The 22,786-nt window shown below is 52.4% G+C and overlaps 1 protein-coding gene across 1 annotated transcript in view; it reads right to left on the reverse strand.

Moving 5' to 3' along the window:
* Window positions 1–1,405: 1,405 nt before the first annotated feature.
* Window positions 1,406–22,786, reverse strand: part of TBX5 (T-box transcription factor 5) — a gene marked incomplete at its 3' end in the record, with an annotated part of 46,511 nt that continues 25,130 nt past the window's right edge. Inside the window, exons 7-8 of the mRNA XM_080717992.1 lie at window positions 15,171–15,397; window positions 1,406–1,980 (exon numbers count right to left, since the gene is read on the reverse strand). Coding sequence (XP_080574118.1) covers window positions 1,406–1,980; window positions 15,171–15,397 — 802 coding nt within the window. The remainder of the gene's footprint in view (window positions 1,981–15,170; window positions 15,398–22,786) is intronic.

Genomic DNA, 22,786 nt, shown 5'->3' on the forward strand with positions numbered 1-22,786 from the left:
ACACTCTCAAGGACTTGAACATACAAAGTCTCGCACAATACCCTGTTCTCTTTATTAGGGTCGGTTAATTTTTTTTTTTTAAGTCAAGAAAGCAAAGCACATTCAAAAAAAAAAAAAAAGGAATAAACACACACACACAACAAACTTGGTTTTTGAGTATCAATAAAATTAAAAGCTCTTGGTCGGCTCCCAGGCTGGATTTCGTGTTATTACTTAATTAGAATTCCTATTTATAAATAAATAGTACCAGTAAAATATTACATCTGAGGAACCGTACAATAACGTGAAACACCCTTTTTTTAAATTTTTAAGTCCATTTTCTGTTAGCGATATGAGTTTGCGTCGGCGTCCGGAGCCGGTGAGGGTTTGGGGAGGAGAACCCGTCGTGTCTCCCCACTTCTGGGGGAATCGAGTTTTTACCCTGCATTCCCTTCGAGTCGCCGGTGGTGGTGGAGGTCTGGAAGCTCAGGGGGGGGGGGGCTGGCTTTGTGTTTTATCTCGAAGAATATTTATTTTGGCTTCTCCCCGCCAGCTCTTGTCAGCGCAGAGCTAGAACCCGGCTTATCGCAGTTCCGCCCGCGTGTAGAGCCGGCCTTTTTGAGTTTTGCAAAACAAGATTTCCGGACGGGAAGCTATAGGCCACGTTTTTAGCGACAGACGGCTGGAGAGACGGGAGCTGGGCTGGCTGGCGGTGGGGCTTGAGATAGGACGTCAGAAGGAGACTGTCCTTATCCTAACTCCATCCTTAAGAAGGCAGAACAGAGGGCCGTGATGCTGGCCGAGGCGGGATAAATCAGAAATTTTTTTAAAAAATTAAAAAAATATATAACCCCCAGCTGGGGACGTAGGGGACCTTCTTAGAAATGTCACCGGGCAGAGGTAGCTGTGTCTCTTAGACCGAGGAGGACGCGCCAGTGTCCGGGTTGTTTTATGGGAGGAGAATCCTCCCATAAGTAGCTACTTTGAAACATACTTGCCTCGGATCTCCCTCCAATCAAGGGACTGGGTCCCGTTAAGAAAAGTAGAAGAAAAAAAATATATATTATTATCATTTATTATATAACAAAGTCGACATTAACACCGAAACGGGGAAAGTCGCTAAGCCTGCATTCAATGAGGAGGCGGCATTCGTGGGGAGCAAGTGCTTGCGGTGGCCGTGCAGGGGCGGGACTCATCCTTTCTGTGTTGGCTTCTGAAGTTTGGAGACGGAAGGGCAGAGACAAATATATATATATATATTTTTTTAAGATGGCGGCTACAAGTCACTGATTAGATCAGCATGAGATCGCCTCGGGTGTAGACGTGAAGATGCTCGTTGGTGGGGTTCCCTGTATGGCCGTCTCTCTCCCTCTCTCTCTCCCTCTCTCTCTCTCTAGCAAGTGTCTGTGGCGAGGCAGGCCTGGCTTCAGCTGTTCTCACTCCACTCCGGCACCATGCCAACCCCGTGGGTGGAGTGGTACTGCTGCGGGGAGAGGGTCCTGGGCACCCCGTGGGAGTAGAGGAACTCGGGGGGCTGCAGGCTGCCGGGAGACTGCAGGCCGGGCTGGGGTCCGCACTGCCTGACCACAGGCTGGTGGGCCACGGAGGTCTGATGCTGGAACACGCCGTCCCCGAGCTGCGGGGAGCCGTGGTTGGCCATGCCGGCCAGCCGGGGGACCAGGGGCCCCGAGGTAAAATGAGCTGAGAAGTGCTGGTAGGGCAGTCTGTCCACGGGCTGCACCGTGGTCACCGTGCAGCTGCTGTAGGAAGGCATGCTGGGCCACGTGTTGCAGCCGAGGTCCTCCAGGCTGGGCCCCGGCTCGCTGGGTGGCACGGAGCTGGCGTACATGCAGGCCTGCCGCTGGGCCGACTCTGTCCTGTAGGAGGCACTCAGACCCTGCTGCTGGGGGTAGCCGGAGCGGTAGAAGGGGTCCTCTTCGCTGGGGGGCGTCTCCATGTAGGGCTTCTTGTAGGGATGGTCTGCGGTAGAGCATTCCTCGTCTGCTAATACAAGAAGAGGTCCAATGAGATGAGGTGGGGACCAGCCCAAAGCAGATAGCACTTGGCCAAAGGCCTGGAGTCGGCTAGCTCCAGCCTCCAACCAGATAAAAAGAGGGGACGGAGGGCTGTGGGGCTCGTAGCAGGCAGATCGACCTTTCTGCACTCCATGTCTGCATCTGCCGAATGGAAAAGGTAGAAATGTCCCCTAAAGAGCTTGTTTATTAATATTCAGGGTTGATATGATTGAGTCACAAGGGCTCTAATCCCAGCAGTGGGTGAGCCCATCGGAGGGATTGGCCAGGGCGGCACCTGGTAGGCGGGTAGGAGGCGGTCCCTGGGGGTGCGGTCTTAGAGGTGTTACAGGGTCCCTCCTTCCCTGCTCTCCCTCCATGCTGTGAGGAGCACAGCCCACACACTATGTCTCTCTCGATTCCTGCCGCCATGTCCTGAGATCCGCGGTCCCCAGCCTCACATAAACTGAACCTGAAATCGTAGGAAAATCGATCTTCTTTCCTCTAAGTTATATGGTCAATTTTCTTTTTTTAGATTATAGCTACAAAAATGCTGATGGATAGAGCCGGGCGTGGTGGCGCACGCTTGTAATCCCAGCATTTGGGAGGCTGAGACTGGAGGATCACAGCTCCTGGACAGCCTCAGCTACTTAGTGAGGCCCTCTGCAACTCAGTGAGACCCGGTTTCAAAATAAAGAATAAAAAATAGGGCTGGGAGGAGCTCGGAGGTAGAATGCCCCTGGGTTCCATCCCCAGTACCACAAAAAAAGAAAAAGAAGAGCTTATGGATACAGTAGTCGTGATGATTCGATGGGAAAACGTGTGCTGAGGACTTGATTCAAGAAATGCCCAAGAAATAGCAATGACTAGCAAGATCATCTCTCCTCGTCCACAGCCTGCACACTCTCTGAAGACAGGACAGCGAGTTGGGTGTGGTGGCGCACGCCTGTAATACCAGTCCTTGGAGGCTGAGACAGGAGGATCCTAAGTTCGCAGTCAGTCCGAGCAATTTAGCAAAGCCCTTCACAACTTAGTGAAATCCTGTTTCAAAATAAAAATAAAATAAGGCTGGAAGTGTAGCTCAGAGGTAGAATGCCCCCCCGGGTTCAATCCCCAGTGTCTCATGCGCGCGTGCGCACACACACACACACACACACACACACACACACACACACACAAAACACACACAGCATTGTCCTACCGGTCACTATATCCCTAGAATGTAATACAGGTCCATCCAGTAGTAATAGTAACAATAGCATCAACAATAACAGTAAACACACATACACACACACACACACACACACACAATGCTTGCAGCCCATTTAATCCTCTTACAAACCTATGTGGCAGGTCCTATATGAGTCTCATTTTTAGATGAGTGAAAAGAAACACACAAGGTTTTTTAAAAAAAAAAAAACTCACTGGGGTCAAACTGCTGAGAAATGGAGGATCCAGGAGTAGACGCCAGTAACCTGACCACAAAGTCCTGCTCGTCACGCTCATGCTGCACAGAGACGGTATGCAATAAGTATTTATGCAATGCATGGGTGGATGGACAAAGGATGGATGATGGATGGATGGATGGATGGATGGATGGATGGATGGATGGATGATGGATGGATGTTGGATGGATGATATATGGATGATGGATTGGTGATGGATGGATGGATGATGGATGGATGGATGGATGGATGATGATGGAAAGATGGATGGATGGATAGATGGATGGATGGATAGATGGATGGATGGATGGATAGATGGATGGATGACGGATGGATGGATGATGGATGTTGAATAAATGATGGATGGATGATGGATAGATGATGGATGGATATTGGATGATAGATGGATGATGGATGGATGGATGGATGGATGGATGGTGGATATGTAAATGGATAACTGTGATGGAGCGGTGATGAATAGATGATGGATGGGTGGATGAATGAATGGATGGATAAAGGAACAGATGACTGGATGATGAGTGACAGGTGATGGGTACGTAATGGACGCATGGGTAAATGAATGCTGAATTTGTGGATGGACGGATCAATGGACAAAAGGAGCTTCAATAAACCCCTTTCCCGATGTGCTGTGTAACCAGCCAATATCTGCTGATTATAATTCAATAAATTAATATGCTGCTGTTTCCTTGCCAAACCAGCCGCTCCCTCTGCGCATCCTGAGACCCTGGCGAGGGGCAGGGGAGAGACCTGTTTCTCTGAAAGACAGTCTCCCTTAACCACTTCAGGGCCATGGGCTCCTCTGGGAACCGACAAAGGTGCTGGGCTGAGCTGTATCCTAGCAAAGTACACTGGAAGATGACATTTTGAACACTGCGTGCACATCCCAAGTTTTTTACACAACTTTGGAGGTCCGAGGACTCCCTGAGACCCAGCGCCCGGGTGAAGGAGCCTGGACATATTTGGGTTTGCAACTGGTCCTTACACCTCACACCTGTGAGGCGCCAGCACCCTCCCTCACACTCGCTCTCCTCTCTCCAGGTGAGGGTTAGTGATGCTGACCTCCCTGGTGGTAAGAATTGAGACGGAGCACGGGCATCCGTGGAGACCCACCAAGCGGCGAAGACGACCTGCCCGTCAACCCCGCGACAGACTTCATCTATGCCACAGGCTCTGGCTGCTCCGTCACGGAGGCGACCCTCGGGAGCCCATCAAGATGGGAACCTCAGCTCAGGTTTGCTCCCCGGCTGGGACGGGACCCTCCAAACTGGAGGTTTGGTCCAGTGATTGTTAGGAAACTCTGTCTGGGGATGGGGTGTAGCTTAGTGGCAGGGTGCTTGCCTCACCCTGGTTTTGATCCTCAGCATAGGAGAGGGAGAGAGAAAGGGCAGGAAAAGGAAAAAAATAGGTGTATTTGGGGGCTGCAAAGAAAATAATCTGGGCGTGGTGGCGCATGCTTGTAATCCCCACGCTTGGGAGGCGGAGACAGGAGGATCGCGCAGGTTCAAAGCCAGCCTCAGCTACTGAGTGAGGCTCTCGGCAACTTAGTGAGACCGTTTCCAAATAAAATATAAAATAGGTCTGGGAGTATAACCTGGAGGTAGAACGCCTCTGGGTTCCACCCCAAGTACTACCAAAAGAAAGAAAGAAAGAAACAAAGAAAGAATAAAACCAGGCGTGGTGGCGCACACTTGTAATCCCCGCACTTGGGAGGCGGAGGCAGGAGGATCGCGCAGGTTCGAAGCCAGCAGCGCTGGCTTAAGAGACCCTGTTTCAGAAATATAAAATACATCTGGGAGTGCAGCCCAGAGGTAGAAGGGCTTCCAGGAACCCCAGTACCACCAAAAAAAAAAAAAAGAAAAGAAAAGAAACAAAGAAAATGAGCCAGGTGTGGTGGGTGGTGCACGCTTGTAATCCCAGTACTTGGGAAGCTGAGATGGAGGATTGAAGGTTCACAGCCAGCCTCAGCTACTCAGGCCCTATTTCAAACTAAAATGGGGCTGGGGTGTAGCTCAGAGGCAGAGCGTCCCCGGGTTCTATCACCAGTACCACAAAAAGGAAGGAAGGAAGGAAGGAAGGAAGGAAGGAAGGAAGGAAGGAAGGAAAAGGAAAGGAAAGGAAGGGAAAGGGAAGGGAAGAGAGGAGGGCAGGCTGGAGCATCCAAGCTGTTTCCTCTGACGGTTCGTGGCCGGACTGAACTAAACTATGGCCGTTCTTTAGTGAGCGCCTACTAAGTGCCCCTACTCTAACCTCATAGTAATAGTGACTCCGCAGCTCATCTGCTTTTCTTCCCGTTTCTCAGAAGCAGAAACTCAGCCTCAGAAGAGTGCCTCGTCCAAGGTCACCGAGCTGGGCAGGAGCTGGGGTAGATCCTGGCGTCTTTCCAGCCGTGTGGCTTTCTGATACCCAGCCCTGCGCACTTGCTCAGTCCACAGATGGGACTGCAGCCCACCCGCGTGCCCGGCAGCCTGCCACCTGCTGGAGGGGAGATGGGCAGAGAGCGAGGCAGCCGCGCCCCTGTTCTTGGAGCCCATCCTGTCACCAGGATGTGGTCCTCGGATACAAAGCTCCCAGGAGGCAAGCACTGAACAGCAACCCCTGGCCTTTGGACCAGTTTGCAAAACAGCCCCTCGACCCCCATCCAGAAGCTTGGGTTGGGGTCCTGACAAACGTCTCCATCTGTAATATCTTCCAAGTGAGACCCCACCCACCACCGCAAGGTAGGTCAAACTTTGCCTTCCTGCAGTTACGGCCGGACCCGCTTCAGAACACGCAAGTTTATTTTTAGCTAGCGTCTCTCAGGGACGCATCTGGGACCCATAGGATGCCCCAAACTGTAACATTCTTCCAGGTGTTCTTTCTACATCACGCGGCCATCCAGATGCTGGAAGCCCTCCAGATGCGCGAGCCCACATTCGCCCTTCCGAGCCGGCGTCTGCCGTGGCGTCGCAAGGACTCGGCCACCCCCAGTTTGGTTTTTGCCCTTTCTCCCTCCTCCCTTCCTGTGCCTTCCTCTTTCCACCCACCAGGTCCAGAAATCGGGTTTGTTTCCACTGCTGCTGGACCCATAACCTTCGTTTTTTATTTATTTTTATATCAAGGCGTTCCCTTTCTCAATAACAGAAAAGTACAGCTGCAGGGTACCCCTGGCAAGAGACAAAGAAAAAAACAAGCACACTAACTACTCTCAAGTTTCTGTTCCCTCTCCAGATTGTTACAAGTAAAAAGAAAAGGGGGGAGGGAAGAAGAATAAGGAAAAGGGCCGGAACACATTTTTGGAAAATCGTAAAATTATACATTCCAGGCTTTAATCCCCCAGTGATGGGAGGCGGAGTCCAAAGAAACACTGAGCGCCGGCTCGCTGATGAAAGCAGGTCCCCAACATTCCCGAATTCTTTCTCGGTCCTCACCAGGTTGGAAAGAAATTCCAAGGCCAAGGGCCGGAATGTCGGGTCAGCGTGAGACACACGCGTTATGGTTTGGTTATAGGTTATGATTGGCTTGCTTTCTTTTCATTGTCCAAGTCATTCTGGCTCTGGCAGTGGGGCAACGGGCCAAACATGAAGTTATCTTTTTTCTTTTCTTTCTTTCTTTCTTTCTTTCTTTCTTTCTTTCTTTCTTTCTTTCTATCTTTCTTTCTTTCTTTTTTGCGTACTGGGGAGGATGGAACCCAGGGGCATTCTACCTTCCTTCAAGCCACACCCCCCAGCCCTATTTTTTCTTCTTTATTTTGAAACCGGGTCTCACTGAGTTGCCGAGGGCCTCACTAAGTAGCCGAGGCTGTCTGCGAACCACAATCCTCCGGTCTCAGCCTCCCGGATGCTGGGATGACAAGCGTGCGCTACCACGCCCGGCTTGATTATCTCGGGAGACGGATCTACCCCCAAGTACACACTAAGTGTGGCCAGTTCTATGATGTCTCTCCTGACCCCACCTGAGCCTCTTGGATAAATAACAGGAAAGTCTTTTCTGATGTGATCACCTGCCACAGGCTGGCACTGGAAAAATACCCGGGCCCCTGGCCTTTTTCTAAATGTGTTTGGTTTGGGGTGATGGGACTTGAGTAACGGACCCAGAATGCAGTTTGAAGGCACCGAGCTAAGCCTCTGATGCTCACTGGCTGACCACGTGGCCACGGGTGGATCACTCAGCCATTCCCATCTCAGTTCTTGGCTACAAAGGGGGACGGCCTCGTGTGGGATTTAGTTGAGATAATTAATACTAGGCACGGGGTGGTTTCTGTCTCCCTTGCAGAATGAGTCGGCAGAGAGCTTTGACACCTCTTGGCTCACACCTTATCTGTTCGAATAACCCAGGTCTCTGCCCTTTATCCTCTTTCCCCTCTTGGAAGACAGGACAGGTGGGTCTCGGAGGGTCAGACTCAGAGGCGTCTGAGTGGACTCCAGAGGCGGAGAGCTCACAGAACTGCTCTCTGATTACTAACGCCACTGAACAAGTGCGTCGCAGTGCCCCGAGTGGGGGATTGCCTTCGCACCTGGGCTCACCCAGATGAAGGACCATGGTCAAGACTCTGTGGACAGAGACCCGGGGGCCCAGAATGGTCAGTGGCCACTCCTGAGCTCAGTGGCAAATGACCTTCAGCAAATCAGAAGGGACAAGGACTCACAAAACAGTTCTCTGAGAGGTGGCCCTGGGCTTTCTGTTTTTATGCAACTCAACATGCTGTGCCAACAGGGAAAGTAACATGGACCCCCATGGATGGATGATGGATGATGGATGGATGATGGATGGATGGGTGGCTGGGTGGGATGAATTAATTAATGAGTAAATGGATGGATGATGGATGAATGGATGAATGGATGGATGGGTGGATAGATGGATGGATAGATGGATGGATGGATGGATGGATGATGGATGGATGATGGATGGATGATGGGTAGATGGGTGGATGGAAGGATGATAAATGGATGGGTGGGTGGATGGATGGATGAGTGGATGGATAGGTGGGTGGGTGGATGGATGGATGGATGGCTGAGTAGATAAGTGGGTAGGTAGGTGGGTGGGTTGGTGGATGGATGGATAGATGGATGGATGGATGGATGGATGGATGGATGGATGGATGGATTTATGGATGGGTGAATGAATGAGTGGGTAAGTGGATGGGTGGATGGATGAATGAATGGATGGATGGATGAGTGGTTGGATGGTGGAGAGATAGATGGGTGGGTGGGTGGGTGGATGGATGAGAGAATAGAGAGGTGGATAATGGGCGGATGGGTGGATAGGTAGATGAATGGATGGTGTGGGGATGCATGCACATGTTCCTCTTAGCACTTAGATTAAAATAAAAAAGAAGCAAATGGCATTGCTAGAAGAAACTCAACTAGGAATCAAAAGACTTGGGTTAAAATGTCACTGCGCCCCTACCTGAACTCCTTAACTCATTTTCTGGCTTAGTATCTGTCCCATGAGCAAGCAGGCGCCCTTTCCTCCTCGTCCTCTGCTTATCGCAAGCCCCCAGCACAGTGCTCAGTATGCAGTCAGTGCTCAGTACCCGTGCGTTTGACAACTGCATCCCAGACCTGCCGCGCATGGACCACAGAAGCGCATGGACCACAGAACCTTAGAATCTAGCTCCAAATCTACATCCTCGTTTGCTCCGCTGCAAAACAGGGGTGAAACCCTTTCCTCCAGCTCAGAGGCCGCCACGAGGCTCCAGTGGAGGAACAAACGTGAAAATGCTTTTAAATGCGTGCCACCGCCAGGAGAAAAGGCAGCCTGCAAACCCCTCTCCAATGTCCAGCTCCCCTCCGCATCTTCTCCACCCCTGACCCCTTTGAAGACCCTGTTCCCTACACTGCTCTGCTGCGGTGCTTTCTTTGGGCCGCGATTGCTCGCTTGTGGGAGGGGGCGGGGAATCGGGGTGAGAGGTGGAGAGAGAGGCAGCCAGGGCCCCCTGGGTATGGTTGAGTGGCATTGATAAAGGGCCTTCCCAGCTTTTCTGAGTCAATCCATCGGGACAGATAGTTTGGAGACAGCCGGGTCCAAACATAACGGAGGCCCCTGGCCCTCGGGCCCTTTGACATCTGGGCTCTGGGCTGGCTGGGGAAGGAGAGAAACAAAGGGGGGAAATGAGATAGGAGCGGGGACTGGGAGCCACCCAGAAAGTTATCGCTTCCCAGGGATCCCAAACTGGAAGGAAGCTGACGGATTCCTTATCAGGTGCAGATTATGGACGGCTATCTGCTGTCTCCCTGAAGGACAGGCAGGGCCTGCCACGTCCCTGTCGCCCAGGGATCCCTTCTGGGGGGCGGAGGGAGGTGAGAAGGGCAGAGGTTTCTGGAAAGGTGTGAGGCCTTCTTGGGGTGGGGTACACCTCCAGCGCCCCGAGTTCCAGGCCTGGGTGGGAATTAGGGGCTGGGCCACTGGCTAGCTAAGTTCCTCCAGCTCTCTGGGCCCTTGTTTCTGAATCCCTGGAGACGGGCAATTCTTCAAAACATTATCTCTACCTGTCACACCTACACACCCAGAGCCCCCCATCCCAGCGGCTTCCCAGACCCATCTCCCACCTCCGGGGCCTACAGCCGCCTCTCAACAGGTCCCTGGTGTCAATCCTGTCCCAGGCTGTCACAGGAAAGCGTCTTGCTTCTAAACAAAAGCCCCGGGCGGGCTCCTCTGCCCTCCTCCCAGGGCAGCCCGCCTGAATGAAGTCCCTAATTACAATGGAATTACAATGGCAACGAGGTGGTGGTGCTGGCGGTGGTGTATGCTTGTCATCCCAGTACAGGGGAGGCTGAGACAGGAGGGAGGATTGCAAGTTGGAGGCCAGCCTCGGCAACTTAGTGAGACCCTGCTTCCAAATAAAATAAAATAAAATAAAATAAAATAAAATAGGGCTGAGGGGGTGGGGCACTGGATTCAATCCCCAGAAGCCCAAAATAAAAGAATAAAATATTAGTAGCTGGTAGGAGCTGGCTGCTTGAACAGGTCCAAGCCTTTCTCTCTGGCCTTTAATTTCTATTTTCCCCTTACTGGGCCCCTCCATCCTGGCCTCATGCTCATTCTTCAGAGGGGCTTTGTGCACACTTTTTTCTACCCAGACACCCCCTCGGCTCCCCCTGCTCCCGGCCCACCCCATCCTCCTCAGAGGTCACCCCAATCCCTCCCCATCTCCCACACCAAGCCCACACTCTGACTTGATATACATTAACACTCCGAACATCCCCTTATAGCATTCAATATATTATTATTATTATTATTATTATTATTATTATTATTATTATTATTACAGTACTGGGGATAGAACCCAGGGACATTTGACCTCAGAGCTACATCCCCTGCCCTATTTTTTATTCTGTATTTTGAAACAGGGTCTCACTGAGTTGCAGAGGGCCTCACTAAGTAGCTGAGGCTGTCCGGGAACCGCGATCCTCCTGTCTCAGCCTCCCGAATGCTGGGATGACGAGCATGCGCCAGCATGCCCACATAACATCATTATTATTATTGTAGCGGTAGCAGTGGTGGGATCCAACCCAGATGCATTCTGCCTCCGAGCTACACCTCCCAGCCCTTTTTATCTTTTTATTTTGAAACAGGGTCTCGCCAGGTTGCTGAGAATCACTACATTGCTGGGGGAATACTATCTCAGCCTCCCAAGTACTGGGATCACAAGTGTACTTCTAATTTTACTATTCCGTGCACAACGCCCGGCCTCCTCGTACCAGCGTGAACTCTGCACTGAGCAGAACAGAGGCCAGGGGATGTTTCCTGCGCCCTCAGACGTGCCGCCCGTGGCTCCAAGCATTTAGAGGGCTATTTCATTCCATTTCGTCACAACTCTATCCAGGCAGATTCTATTGCTATCTTCATCCTATGTCCAAGATAGTGGAGACCCAGAGAGGTGAAGCAGCCCACCCATAGCCACACAGCCGCACGGCGCCTGCCTCTGCGATTATTTCTACAACAGAGCAAGTCACCGACTCCAGCTCCCCTAGCCGCCCCGCCGAGCTCCTCTCAGCGCGCCCAAGGATGCTGCGGACGCCCCGCGAGTATCGGGCGCTCCCATAATCAAAGGGGTTCCTTAGCCTTGCTTTCAAAGCCTTCTCCCTGCGTCCCCCCAGAACGCACTTATAAGGATGCTGTGGTAAATACTGGACCTAAAATGAGCATTGGTTCTTTTCAACTTCTTCCTCCTCTTCTGAGGGTCTGGCATTAATTTCATCGATGGAGCTCCCTAATTCAAACCTGGTGAGCTCTTAATCGGCACATTTGACCCAGTCTCTAAAGCAGGTCTCCAGTGGGGGATGATTTTTTTTTGGGGGGGTGCACTGGGGATTGAACCCAGAGGCATGCTATCTCTGAGCTGAACCTCACCCGTATTTTACTTCTAATTTGGAAACAGGGTCTCACTAAGTTGCCAAGGCTGGCCTTGAACCTGTGATCCTTCTGTCTCAGCTTCCTAAGTATTAGGAAGGATCACAGGCATGCGCCGCCACGCCCGGCCTAGAAGATGAAATTTTTTTTTAATTTTATTTTTTATTTTTTGTGGTACTGGGGTTCCTGGAAGCCCTTCTACCTCCGGGCTACACTCCCAGACACCTATTTTGTATTTTTTTTTTAATTTGGAAACAGGGTCTCTTAAGCCAGTACACACGCCTGGCTTCGAACCTGCGCGATCCTCCTGTCTCTGCCTCCCAAGCGCGGGGATTACAAGCGTGCGCCGCCACGCCCGGCACTAGAAGATGAAATTTTAAGAGTATAACTAATAAGCAGCGGCAACAGAGACAGGATACAGTATCGCTCTGGAGCAGGCTACAGAGTTGCAAGTCTGGGTTTGGATTCCAGTTCAAGAACCAGTGGCAGCAGGGAGCGGCGTTCTATGCCTGTAATCTCAGGACTTGGGAAGCAGAGACAGGAGGATCGTAGGTTCAAGGACAGTCTCAGCAACTTAGTAAGAGACCGTTTCCAAATTAAAAAACAACAACAAAAAAAAATAGAGCTGGGATATAGCTCGAAGGTAGAATGCCTCCTGGGTTTAATCCCTAGTAGAAAAATAAAATATAAAATAATAGAACCTACTGCGTAATGTTGTTGAAAGGCTTGTCCCAGGACAGAGGAGGATGCCCTTTAAATAACATAAAGCGGGACCTGTGTCCCAGGCGACATTCTGAACCTCGTGCCGGAGCCCGGAGGGGCAGACACGCTTGCAGCATCTGGTCTCCAGCCCAGCCGGCAGCAGATGGGCTGGGAGTGCGGCCAGAGGCTGATGGGGTGATACTGTTCAGGCCTGCACAGTCCAAGGACTTTGGATGGGCTCGAGGAACTGTGAACATCAGGCGTCCCCAGGTCAGCTCCCTGGGCCAGTATTAAGACCAATGACGGCTTCTACCCCCTTTAAAATACAGGAAAATCCTCCCGGAACCTCAGCTGCTGAACCGGTGCTTGTAGGTCCGAGCTATCATTTTTTCTAAAAGTCCAGGCACTAGATACCAGACTTCCACAGGCACCCTGTTGTCTGCTGGGGCTTTGGGGGTGCAAGAGACCACACCGGAGACAAAGCTTTGGACCTCTACAAGAAAAACAGCTCCAGCTTACTGAGCCAACCCTCAGCCACTGGACGACTTGCCTGATTTTATGATGTCTTCGGACCACCGGGCCTATGAGACAAGTCCCGTGAGCCCAGAAGCACAATCTTGTCTTTTTTAGAAAAGAGAGAAACTTGGCCAGGTGTGATGGCATGCGCGCACCTATAATCCCAATACTTAGCCCAGGGTGGTGGCACACGCTTGTAATCTCAGTACACGGGAGGCTGAAATGGGAGGATCGTGGGTTCGAAGCCAGCCTCTGCAGCTTAGCCAGGCCCTCCACAACTTACAAGACCTTGTTTCCAATAAGAAATAAAATCGGGCTGGGGGAGTAGCTCAGAGGGAGAAGGCCCCGAGGTTCAATCTCCAGTGCCACAAAATAAAAAAATTAAAAAATAAATCCCAGTACTTAGGAAACTGAGACAGGAGGATTACAGATTCAAGACCACTCTCAGCAACTTATAAGACCCTCAGCCACTAAGCAAGACTGTTTCACAATAAAATAATAATAATAATAATAATAAAGGCTGGGAGAGAGGGGGTGTAGCTCAGAGGTAGAATGCCCCTGGGTTCAATCCCCAAGACCACAAAAATGGCGGGGGGGGGGGGGTTACTTAAAGAGCTCAATTAAGCAAGTTGTCTATATCCATAACAATTCCCAAATATAAAAGGTGGGATTCTTCCAACCTATCAGACTGACGAGTGCGGGTTGTGGGCGTGGGCTGCCGTGCCTTCCCGGTCCTTCTCCTCCCTCATCTCAGGAGGCGGCCATCCCCACCTGGACTCGTTTCTGAGTGCTCTTGAAAACCACCCCCATTCACAAAGTGGGAAAGAGGCCCAGAGAGGTTAAGACGCCCAGCTGAAGTCACGGGAGGATCCAGGAGCCGAGCTGGCGTCTCTGCGGCCTCCACCTGCGTCCTCCCACCCCGGCTGCCTTCAATGACTTCAGAAACTGCTCCACGGAGCCGGGCGTGGGGCGCACGCTCGTAATCTCAGTGCTTGGGAGGCTGAGACAGGAAGATCATAAGTCTGAGGCCAGCCTCAGCAATGTAGCGAGACCCTCAGAAGCTCAGTGAGACCCTGTTTCAAAAAGATAAAGGGGCAAGAGGTATAGCTTAGAAGTACAATGCCCCAGACTCCAATCTTCAGCACCAAAAGAAAAATCAAAACCAAAACTGAAACAAAAGAATTCCAGACTCCAATCTTCAGCACCAAAAGAAAATTCAAAACCAAAACTGAAACAAAAGAATTCAAATTGCGAAATATGTTTAGTATGGTCGTGTGTTAAAAGTTGCATGTGTGAGCCGGGCGTGGTGGGCACGCTTGTGATCCCCGCGCTTGGGAGGCTGAGACAGGAGGATCGCGCGGGTTCAAAGCCAGCCTCAGCTGGCTTAAGAGACCCTATTTCCAAATAAAATATAAAATAGGTGTGGGGGCATAGTCCAGAGGTAGAAGGCCCCTGGGTTCCATCCCCAGTACCACCAAAAAAAAAAAGTTGCATGTGTGGTTTTGCATTTTTAGTTTTGTTTTTGCAGTGCTGGGGATGGAACCCAGGGACGTTCTGCCCCTGAGCTATACCCCTAGCCCTATATTTTATTGTTTATTTTATTTTATTGCAGGTCTGGAGTTGGAACCCAGGGGCATTTGGCCTCCAAGCCACACCCCCTGACCTATTTTTATTCTTTATTTTGAAACAGGGTCTCACTAATTTACAGAGGGTAGCCGAGGCTGTCTGCTAACCGGGATCCTCCTGTCTCGGCCTCCCGGATGCCGGGATGACAAGCGTGCGCCGCCACGCCCAGCTTATTCTTTATATTATGAAACAGGGTTTCGCCAAGTTGCAGAGGGCCTCACTAAGTAGCCGAGGCTGGCCGAGAGCCTGAGATCCTCCAGTCTCAGCCTCCCAAATATTGGGATGACAAGCGTGCGCCGCCACGCCCGGCTGCGTGTGTGTGCGTGTGCGTGCGCGTGCGTGTGTTTAAAGCTCTGGATAGTTCAAATTAGTCCGACCCCTGGCAGGGAGAAGACGAGTCCAGAGATCTTTAGTTGTACCGGAATGCCTGAGTTGCCTAGAATCTTGCCATCACTCTGCCTGGCTTACGGTTTTTAAATAAAAGATCACTTCTGCCCATCACCGACAGAGGCCCGGGAAGGCGCGCAGGCGGGCTCACCTTTCCTCTTGGTGCAGTGGTACAGCTGGCCGTGCTCCTGGGGCAGCGGGTAGGGGTTGGGCGGGGGCAGGAGGTCCTGGGAGGGGCCCGAGACGCCATTCTCGCACTGGTACTGGGAGCCCAGGTTGGCCGGGGCGGGGAGCGCGCGCGGCTCGCTGCCGAAGGGGCTGTGGTTGGAGGCCACCTTCTGTCTCACCGTGCTCCGGGGCACCACCGGGTATTCTTTACTGAAAGAGAGAAGACCGGGAAATCAGGGTTTTCAGCGCCCTGAGACAAAGCCCCCCCCCGCCCCCCCCGATGAGCCACAGGTCAAAGAATCAGAGAAAAAAACCCGAAGGGGCGTCCGAGGAGGAGCCAGGCGCACGCAGGGCCTCGCTTTCCGACCCGCATCCCAAAGCCCAGTCGCGCTTTGTACCGTAGGCCAGTTCGAGGCTGAGACCGGAGGATCGCGGTTCACAGCTCCAGCCACTTAGCCAGGCCCTTTGTAACTCAGTGAGACCCTGTTTCAAAAAAAAACAAAAAAAGGCTAAAAAAATAGGGCTGGGGGAGCCGGGCGTGGTGGCACACGCTTGTAATCCCCGCGCTGGGGAGGCTGAGACAGGAGGATCGCGCAGGTTCGAAGCCAGCCTCGGCTACTTAGTGAGGCTCTCGGCAACTTAGTGAGACCCTGTTTCCAAATAAAGTATAAAATAGGTCTGGGAGTGTAGCCCGGAGATAGAAAGCCTCTGGGTTCTACTCCTAGTACCACCAAAAATAAATAAATAAAATAAAATATAAAATAGGCCTGGGAGTATAGCCCAGAGGTAGAAGGCCCCTGGGTTCCACCCCCAGTACCACGAAAAAAAAGAATAAATAAATATGCATAAGTAAATAAACAGCATAGGGCTGGGAATGTAGTTCAGAGGTGGAATGACCCAGGATTCAATTCCTAGCCCCCCCCCCATATACACAGAAGCTAGATGAACCCAGAGCTACTTCAACCTCACCTCTGAATGTTATCTTTAAAGTGAGCTGGTAGTGGAGTGTGGGGTTGCACACCTGTAATCCTAGTACTTGGGAGGCTGCAACAGGAGGATCACAGGTTCGAGGCCAGCCTCAGCAACTTAGCAAGACCCTTAGCAACCTAATGAAACCCTGTTTTAAAGTTTAAAAAAAAAAAGGCTTGGGATGGTGGCACAGGCTTATAATCCCCGCACTTGGGAGGCTGAGACAGGAGGACCGCAGGTTCAAGGACAGCCTCAGCTAGCGTGCTTCTAAGGCTGAGCAAAACTCCGCCTCTCCCCTTCCCTTCCTCCCTTCCTTCCTTCTTCATTTATACTAAGGATGGAACCCAGGGGCATTCTACCTCCAAGCTACACCCCCAGCCCTATTTTTTATTCCTTATTTTGAAACAGGGTCTCGCTGAATTGCAAAGGGCCTCACTAAGTCACTGGGGCTGGCCGCGAACCACGATCCTCCTGCCTCAGCCTCCCCAGCGCGGGGATTACAAGCGTGCGCCACCACCCCCAGCTATTGAAACAGGGTCTCTCTAAGTTGCTGAGGTTTGCCTTGGACCTCCTGCCTCAGCCTCCCAAGGACTGGGATTACGAGCGTGCGCCACCACACCCAACTGTGTATTTTAAATTTTCAAAGCACGTTGCTTCTCGGCCTTTTGGCTAAGATCAAGTGTCATTTTTAAAGCATAACTCCTGCTTCTATAAGAGCAGAGTCGGGGGCTCAAACGGCCCTTCTCCTGCCCCCAGGTGTAACCGCGTCCACCCGCTGCCCCTGCCTTTATCCGTGGCAGGAGGGCACGCAGAGGGCCTGTGAGCTTCCGGGACCCGGGTCTCCCTGCCCGGCCTCCCGGGGGCCCAGCCTCCTCAGGCCCAAGCCAGAGCCATTTTGAGCAGCCTGTAGTCAGCTCCCCCTGGGGCCAGGAGGCTGAAACGAAAGAAATTAACTTTATAGCTCTGGGTCTGCGGTCCAAGCTACGTAATGGAAAAAGAAGAAGAAAGAATATAATAATAATAATAAAACGCTCCAAAAATTGTCAAATCTTGCCGGCCGTGGGTCTGGGTCGGTTCAGGTCAAGCCCTTGATCCGTCTGTGCTCCGAGCAGAAAGGGGGAAATCTCTTTGGTTTTGATGTTTGTTTTTTGTTGGGTTTTTTTGTTTGTTTTAATGGGGACAGTTATTTTCATTTTAATTAAAGAAAAATAACTCCCCAAAAATGTTGGCCGGGGGACTTTACAAGAGAATGCATCATCAATGGACTGCAGGAATTCTCCGACGCCGACGCTGCCAGAATGCAAAATTACTCACTGGAAAGCCTAACCCTGCTTCTGATTATGGACACACCCAGAAGAGGGGAAGCTGGCCGCCCGGTGAGCGCCGCCTCTCCCTGCCGCGCTCGGGCTGGGCGGGCCTGCCTCCTCGTCCATCAGGAGTGCCCTTTTCAGCACCTAAAGCACGAGTGGTCCAAGTGCCCCGGCAGATGTCAACATCTGGGGACGGGAAAAGGGGAGACGCGTCTCTACCGGTACCAGATGAGAGAAGCGGGGGGAAAGACTGAACCAAACAAGAGGTGACTTTTACTGGGTTCAACGGATGAGCCAGTCAAAGGAACATTCAGCCATGATTCACAGCCGTGTTGGGCGCCCTCTCCCCTCTCTCCTCTCTCCTCTCTCCTCTCTCCTCTCCCCTCTCCCCTCTCCCCTCTCCTCTCTCCTCCTCTCTCTCTCTCTCTCTCTCTCCCTCTCTCTCTCTCTCTCTCTCTGTACTGGGGATGGAACCAGGGGCATTCTACCTTCGAGCTACACTCCCAGCCCTATTTTTTTTTTTATTCTTTATTTTGAAACGGTCTCACTGAGTTGCAAAGGCCTCACTAAGTAGCTGAGGCTGTCGGCGAATCGCGATCCTCCGGTCTCAGCCTCCCAAGCGTGCACCACTATGTCCAGCTTGTTTATTTATCTATCTGTCTGTCTGTCTATCTATCTATCTATCTATCTATCTATCTATTTTGTGCAGGATGGGTACTGGAAATTGAACTCAGAGACTTTCTACCTTGAAGCTACACCCTCAGCCCATTTATTTATTTACTTATTTACTTATTCATTTATTTACTTATTTGTTTATTCATTTGTTTATTTAAACAGGGTCTCACTAAGTTGCTGAGGCCAGCCTTGAACCTGCAATCCTCCTGTCCCGCCTTCTGAGTATTGGGATTACAGGTGAGTACTACCACGCCTGGTTCAGACTCAGACTTACTTTATTTTTTTTTTTTTCCAGTACTGGGGATGGAACCCAGGAGCATTCTACCTCCAAGCTACACCCCCAGCCCTGCTTTTTATTCTTTATTTTGAAACCGGGTCTCACTGAGTCGCGGAGGGCCCAAGTAGCTGAAGCTGGCCTCGAACCGCGATCCTCCTGTCTCAGCCTCCCCAATGCTGGGATTCCAAGCGTGCGCCGCCACGCCCGGCGCTCACCGTTCCTCTGAGATAAGGAGATTCAGGCTCAGAGAGGTGAAGCAACCTGCCCCAGATGCCACAGCTCAGAAGGGGTGAAGCTGAGCCGGCGCCATGACAGTCCTACCCCAAAGCCCTTGCCGGCCAGCTCACACTTCGATGAGCCCTGCTGCCTGCACGGCTCAGCTTGGCACGCCAGGCCGTCCGGCCCGTTGGTGATAACACAGTAGGAGACTGGCTACACCCCCAGGACCCCACTAGCTCACCGACTGTCTGCAAACCTGGGCCTCGAGTGTCTCCCTGCCATGGGCCGGCGGCACCACATCCCGGCGACTGCAGGAGCAGCAGGGCACCAGGGGCCCCCAAAACTCGACCCTCCCTGGTGTGGACCCGCACCCCGGCCTCCCGGGCTCTGTTCCACGTGAGCCGGCCGCTCAATGACGCCCTTGTCACGGGCTCTGGGTTGTAAAACGTTACAAGGGAAAATTGAAACCCGTGGCCAGAGGCCCCTGCGCCCCCGCCGCTAACGAGCACCCCCTGACCGGTTTCCCGCCGCGGCTGAATCGGCCTTTTCACGGGAGCAGGTGGCGGGGCGCTGGCCTGTGGGGGGCTCTGTGTCTGTGTGCCGATGCCCCCTCCCCGGACTCCTGGCAGCTGCTTGCAAACCACAGAAGCCCGCGGGAGGCGGCACAAGCCCTGGGCTCCGGAGCCGCTGCCTCTTCGGCTAGCGCGCCCAAGGGGCCAAAATTAGAGAGGCTCTGCCACCCCAGGAGAGCCCGCCCGGCTTATAAACGCTCTGATATGCAGGGGGGTCATCCTGAGCTAATGTGTGGGCACAGCCGGGGACTGGGGACGGCACCCGGGCAGGGGTCAGCCAGGTACAAATCAAGAACGCTCACTCTGAAGGGTCTAAGATGTCTCCTCGCTCCTCCTCCTCCTCCTCCTCCTCCTCTTCCTCCTCCTCCTCCTCCTCCTCCTCCTCCTGTCCTCTTACTCCTCTTCCTCTCCTCTTCCTCCTCCTCCTCCTCCTCCTCCTCCTCCCCTCCTCCTCCTCCTCCTCCTCCTCCTCCTCCTCCTCTTCTTCTCCTCCTCTTCCTCCTCCTCCTCCTCCTCCTCCTGTCCTCTTACTCCTCTTCCTCTCTCTCCTCTCTTCCTCCTCCTCCTCCTCCTCCTCTCCTTCTCCTCCTCTTCCTCCTCCCTCTCCTCCTCCTCCTCCTGCTTCTTTTTTGATACTGGGGATTGAACCCAGGGGCATTCTTCCTCCAAGCTACACCACCAGCCCTTTTTATTGTTTATTTGGAAACTGGGCCCGGCTAAGTTGCTAAGATCCAACCCAGGATCCTCCTGCCTCAGCCTCCCAAGTGCTGGGGTTACAGCGTGCGCCTTGCGAGCACTGTCTTGCTGAGCCCGCGTGACCCCGCGGGCTGGGGAGGGCAGGAAGGAGCTGACCCCACAGGGCGGTGGTGAGCACAACCAGGCACGGATTCGGCCGGGCCGGCTGGTGTGAGGGGCGCCGAGAAACTCACAGACGCCCCTCCCGCTGCTGGTGACAGCTGGGGTTGGTGGCTTCGGGCTCTGTTGTTGTTGAAGCTCTAGGTAATTCAATATCAGGGTGGAGCTTCAAGTTCAGACTCTGAAGTTAGGCCACGTGGATATCCTTGGTTTCTTTCTCTTTTTTTCTTTTTTTCATTTTTTATATTTTTTTGGTGGAGCTGAGACTTGAACCCAGGGGCGTTCTATCTAACTTTAGCCCTATTTTATTTTATTTTATTTTTTTATTTATGTATTTTGCAGTACTGGGGATGGAACTCAGGGGCATTCTACCTCTGAGCAACACCCCCAGCCCTCTCTTTTATTCTTTATTTTGAAACGAGGTTGCCGGGCGTGGTGGCGCACACTTGTCATCCCCGCGCTTGGGAGGCTGAGACAGGAGGATCGCGCAGGTTCGAAGCCAGCCTCAGCTACTGAGTGAGGCTCTCGGCAACTTAGTGAGACCCTGGTTTCAAAAATAAAGAATAAAATATAGGGCGGGGATGTAACTCGGAGACAGAATGCCCCTGGGTTCCATCCCCAGACCCACCAAAATATAGTTAGATAGATGATGATGATTGATAGATAGATAGATAGACAGATGGATGATAGATAGATAGGCTGGAGGTGTAACTTAGAAGCAGAATGCTCCTGGGTTCACTCCTGTGTCTGTCTGTCTGTCTGTCTGTCTGTCTGTCTGTCTGTCTGTCGTGCTGACAAGGATATGGACCCCTGTACATCATTGGTGGGAATATGACTTTGGCACCACCATTATGGGAAACATAATAGAAGTTCCACTAAAATCTGAAAGTAGAACTAACATGTGCTCCAGGAATCCCTCCGCCGGGCATACTCCAGAAGAGTTGGCAGTGGCCTGGCGAAGAGTCATCTGCGCCCCCTCCCCGACCACAGTGCTACCTGCAGTAGCCAACATGGCGAAACAGGCTAAACGTCCATCCAAAGATGAACAGGAGAGCAAACGGAGTGGACGGACACGATGGAATACTATACAGCCTTGCAAAAGAAGACATCCTCTCATTTGCACCAACACGGTGACCTGGGACAGGAATGTTCTGAATTCTGATCGGGGATGATTCAAAACATCGACACCGCAGATCTCCTCCACGGAGTCAAAAATAGTCAAACTCCCAACAGAGAGAAGAGAGCAGAAGAGCATTTGCCAGGGTCCTGGGAGGAGGGAGAAACCGGGGGAGGGTAGCCATGAGGGACAGAGTTCCGCTCGTGCAAGGGGGATTCCATTCTGGACGTGAGGGGTTTTGCACGGGAATAGAGTCAGCCACGCCGAACAGTCGACGGGAGACTGGCTCCGAGAAAAGCCCCTGAGCCTTCCCGTCAGAAGAGAAAAGGAAAAAAGACAGTTACGCGGTGAAGTGAGGGATGGCTCATGAGCTCAGCTGGGGCGGTTCTTCTCCCACAAAGCCCACCGTGTGCCAAAGGGCTGAGCAAAGTCCCGCGTTGGTAGCACACGCCTGGAATCCCGGTCCTTGGGAGGCTGCGACCGGAGGATCACAGGATTGGAGGCCGGCCAGCCTCCGCCTCAGCGACACAGACAGGCTCTCAACAACCTAAGGAGACCCTGTTTCCCAACAAAAACTAAAAAGGGCTGGAGGTGTCGCTCAGGCCTAGAACGCCCCGGGATCGATCCCTAGTACCACAGACACACACGCAAAGCGTTCACTGCTCCTAACTGGGCGCGCGGGTTCCCCCGACCACAAACCAGAGTGCGCAGGCTTGCAGTCGAAAAATGGTCGTCTGTGGCCAGGGGCTGAAGTTCATTTAAGGTCAGAGAGGAAGAGACAGAGGAGGGGAGGTTCCCACGGAAGGTCAGCAGCCTTCAAGGGGTCCCCGGCCCGCGAATCCCTCGAGATGGTTTGAAATGGCGTTTCTGTTTATATGTTGTCAACTTTTTTGTTTTATTTTTTCCGTGGTACTGGGGATGGGACTCAGGGGCATTCTACCTCTGAGCTACACCCTCGGCCCCTTTTAGGTTTTTGGTTTTGAAACAGGGTCTTTCATTGAGTTCCTGAGGCTGACCACAAACCTGTGATCCTCCTGTCTCAGCCTCCCAAGTACTGGAATTACAGGTGCTCTGCCACCATGCCTGGCTTGTATCGTCATTTTTTTCCCCAAAGGGTCTCTTGCTATAGCTGGACTTCCTTTTCTGTTGTAGTTCTTGATTTGGGTATTGGGGATTGAACCCAGGGGCAGTCTACCTCTGAGCAAAACCCCCAGCCCTTTTTAATGTTTAATTTGCAACAGGGTCGCTGGGGATGGTGGCGCCCGCTTGTCATCCCAGCGTTCGGGAGGCTGAGACCAGAGGATCGCGGTTCGCGGACAGCCTCAGCTACTTAGTGAGGCCCTCGCAACTCAGTGAGATCCTGTTTCCAAATAAAACATAAAAATTGGTCTGGGAGAATAGCCCGGAGGTAGAAAGCCTCTGGGCTCCACCCCAAATACCGCAGAAAAAAAAAAAAACCCAAACCCTTCTGGTCCCAGCATCTCACATAGAAGATGTTCTGCCCCGAGGGGGCTGCGGCTTCGCTGGGGCCGAGACTGCTCTGGACCCCGAGCAGGCGGGGCGGGCTGGAGGCTGGCCCTGTCACGCTCACGAGCCACTCATCAC

This window comes from Muscardinus avellanarius (assembly GCF_963383645.1).
Source record: "Muscardinus avellanarius genome assembly, chromosome: 21".
Taxonomy (NCBI): domain Eukaryota; kingdom Metazoa; phylum Chordata; class Mammalia; order Rodentia; family Gliridae; genus Muscardinus; species Muscardinus avellanarius.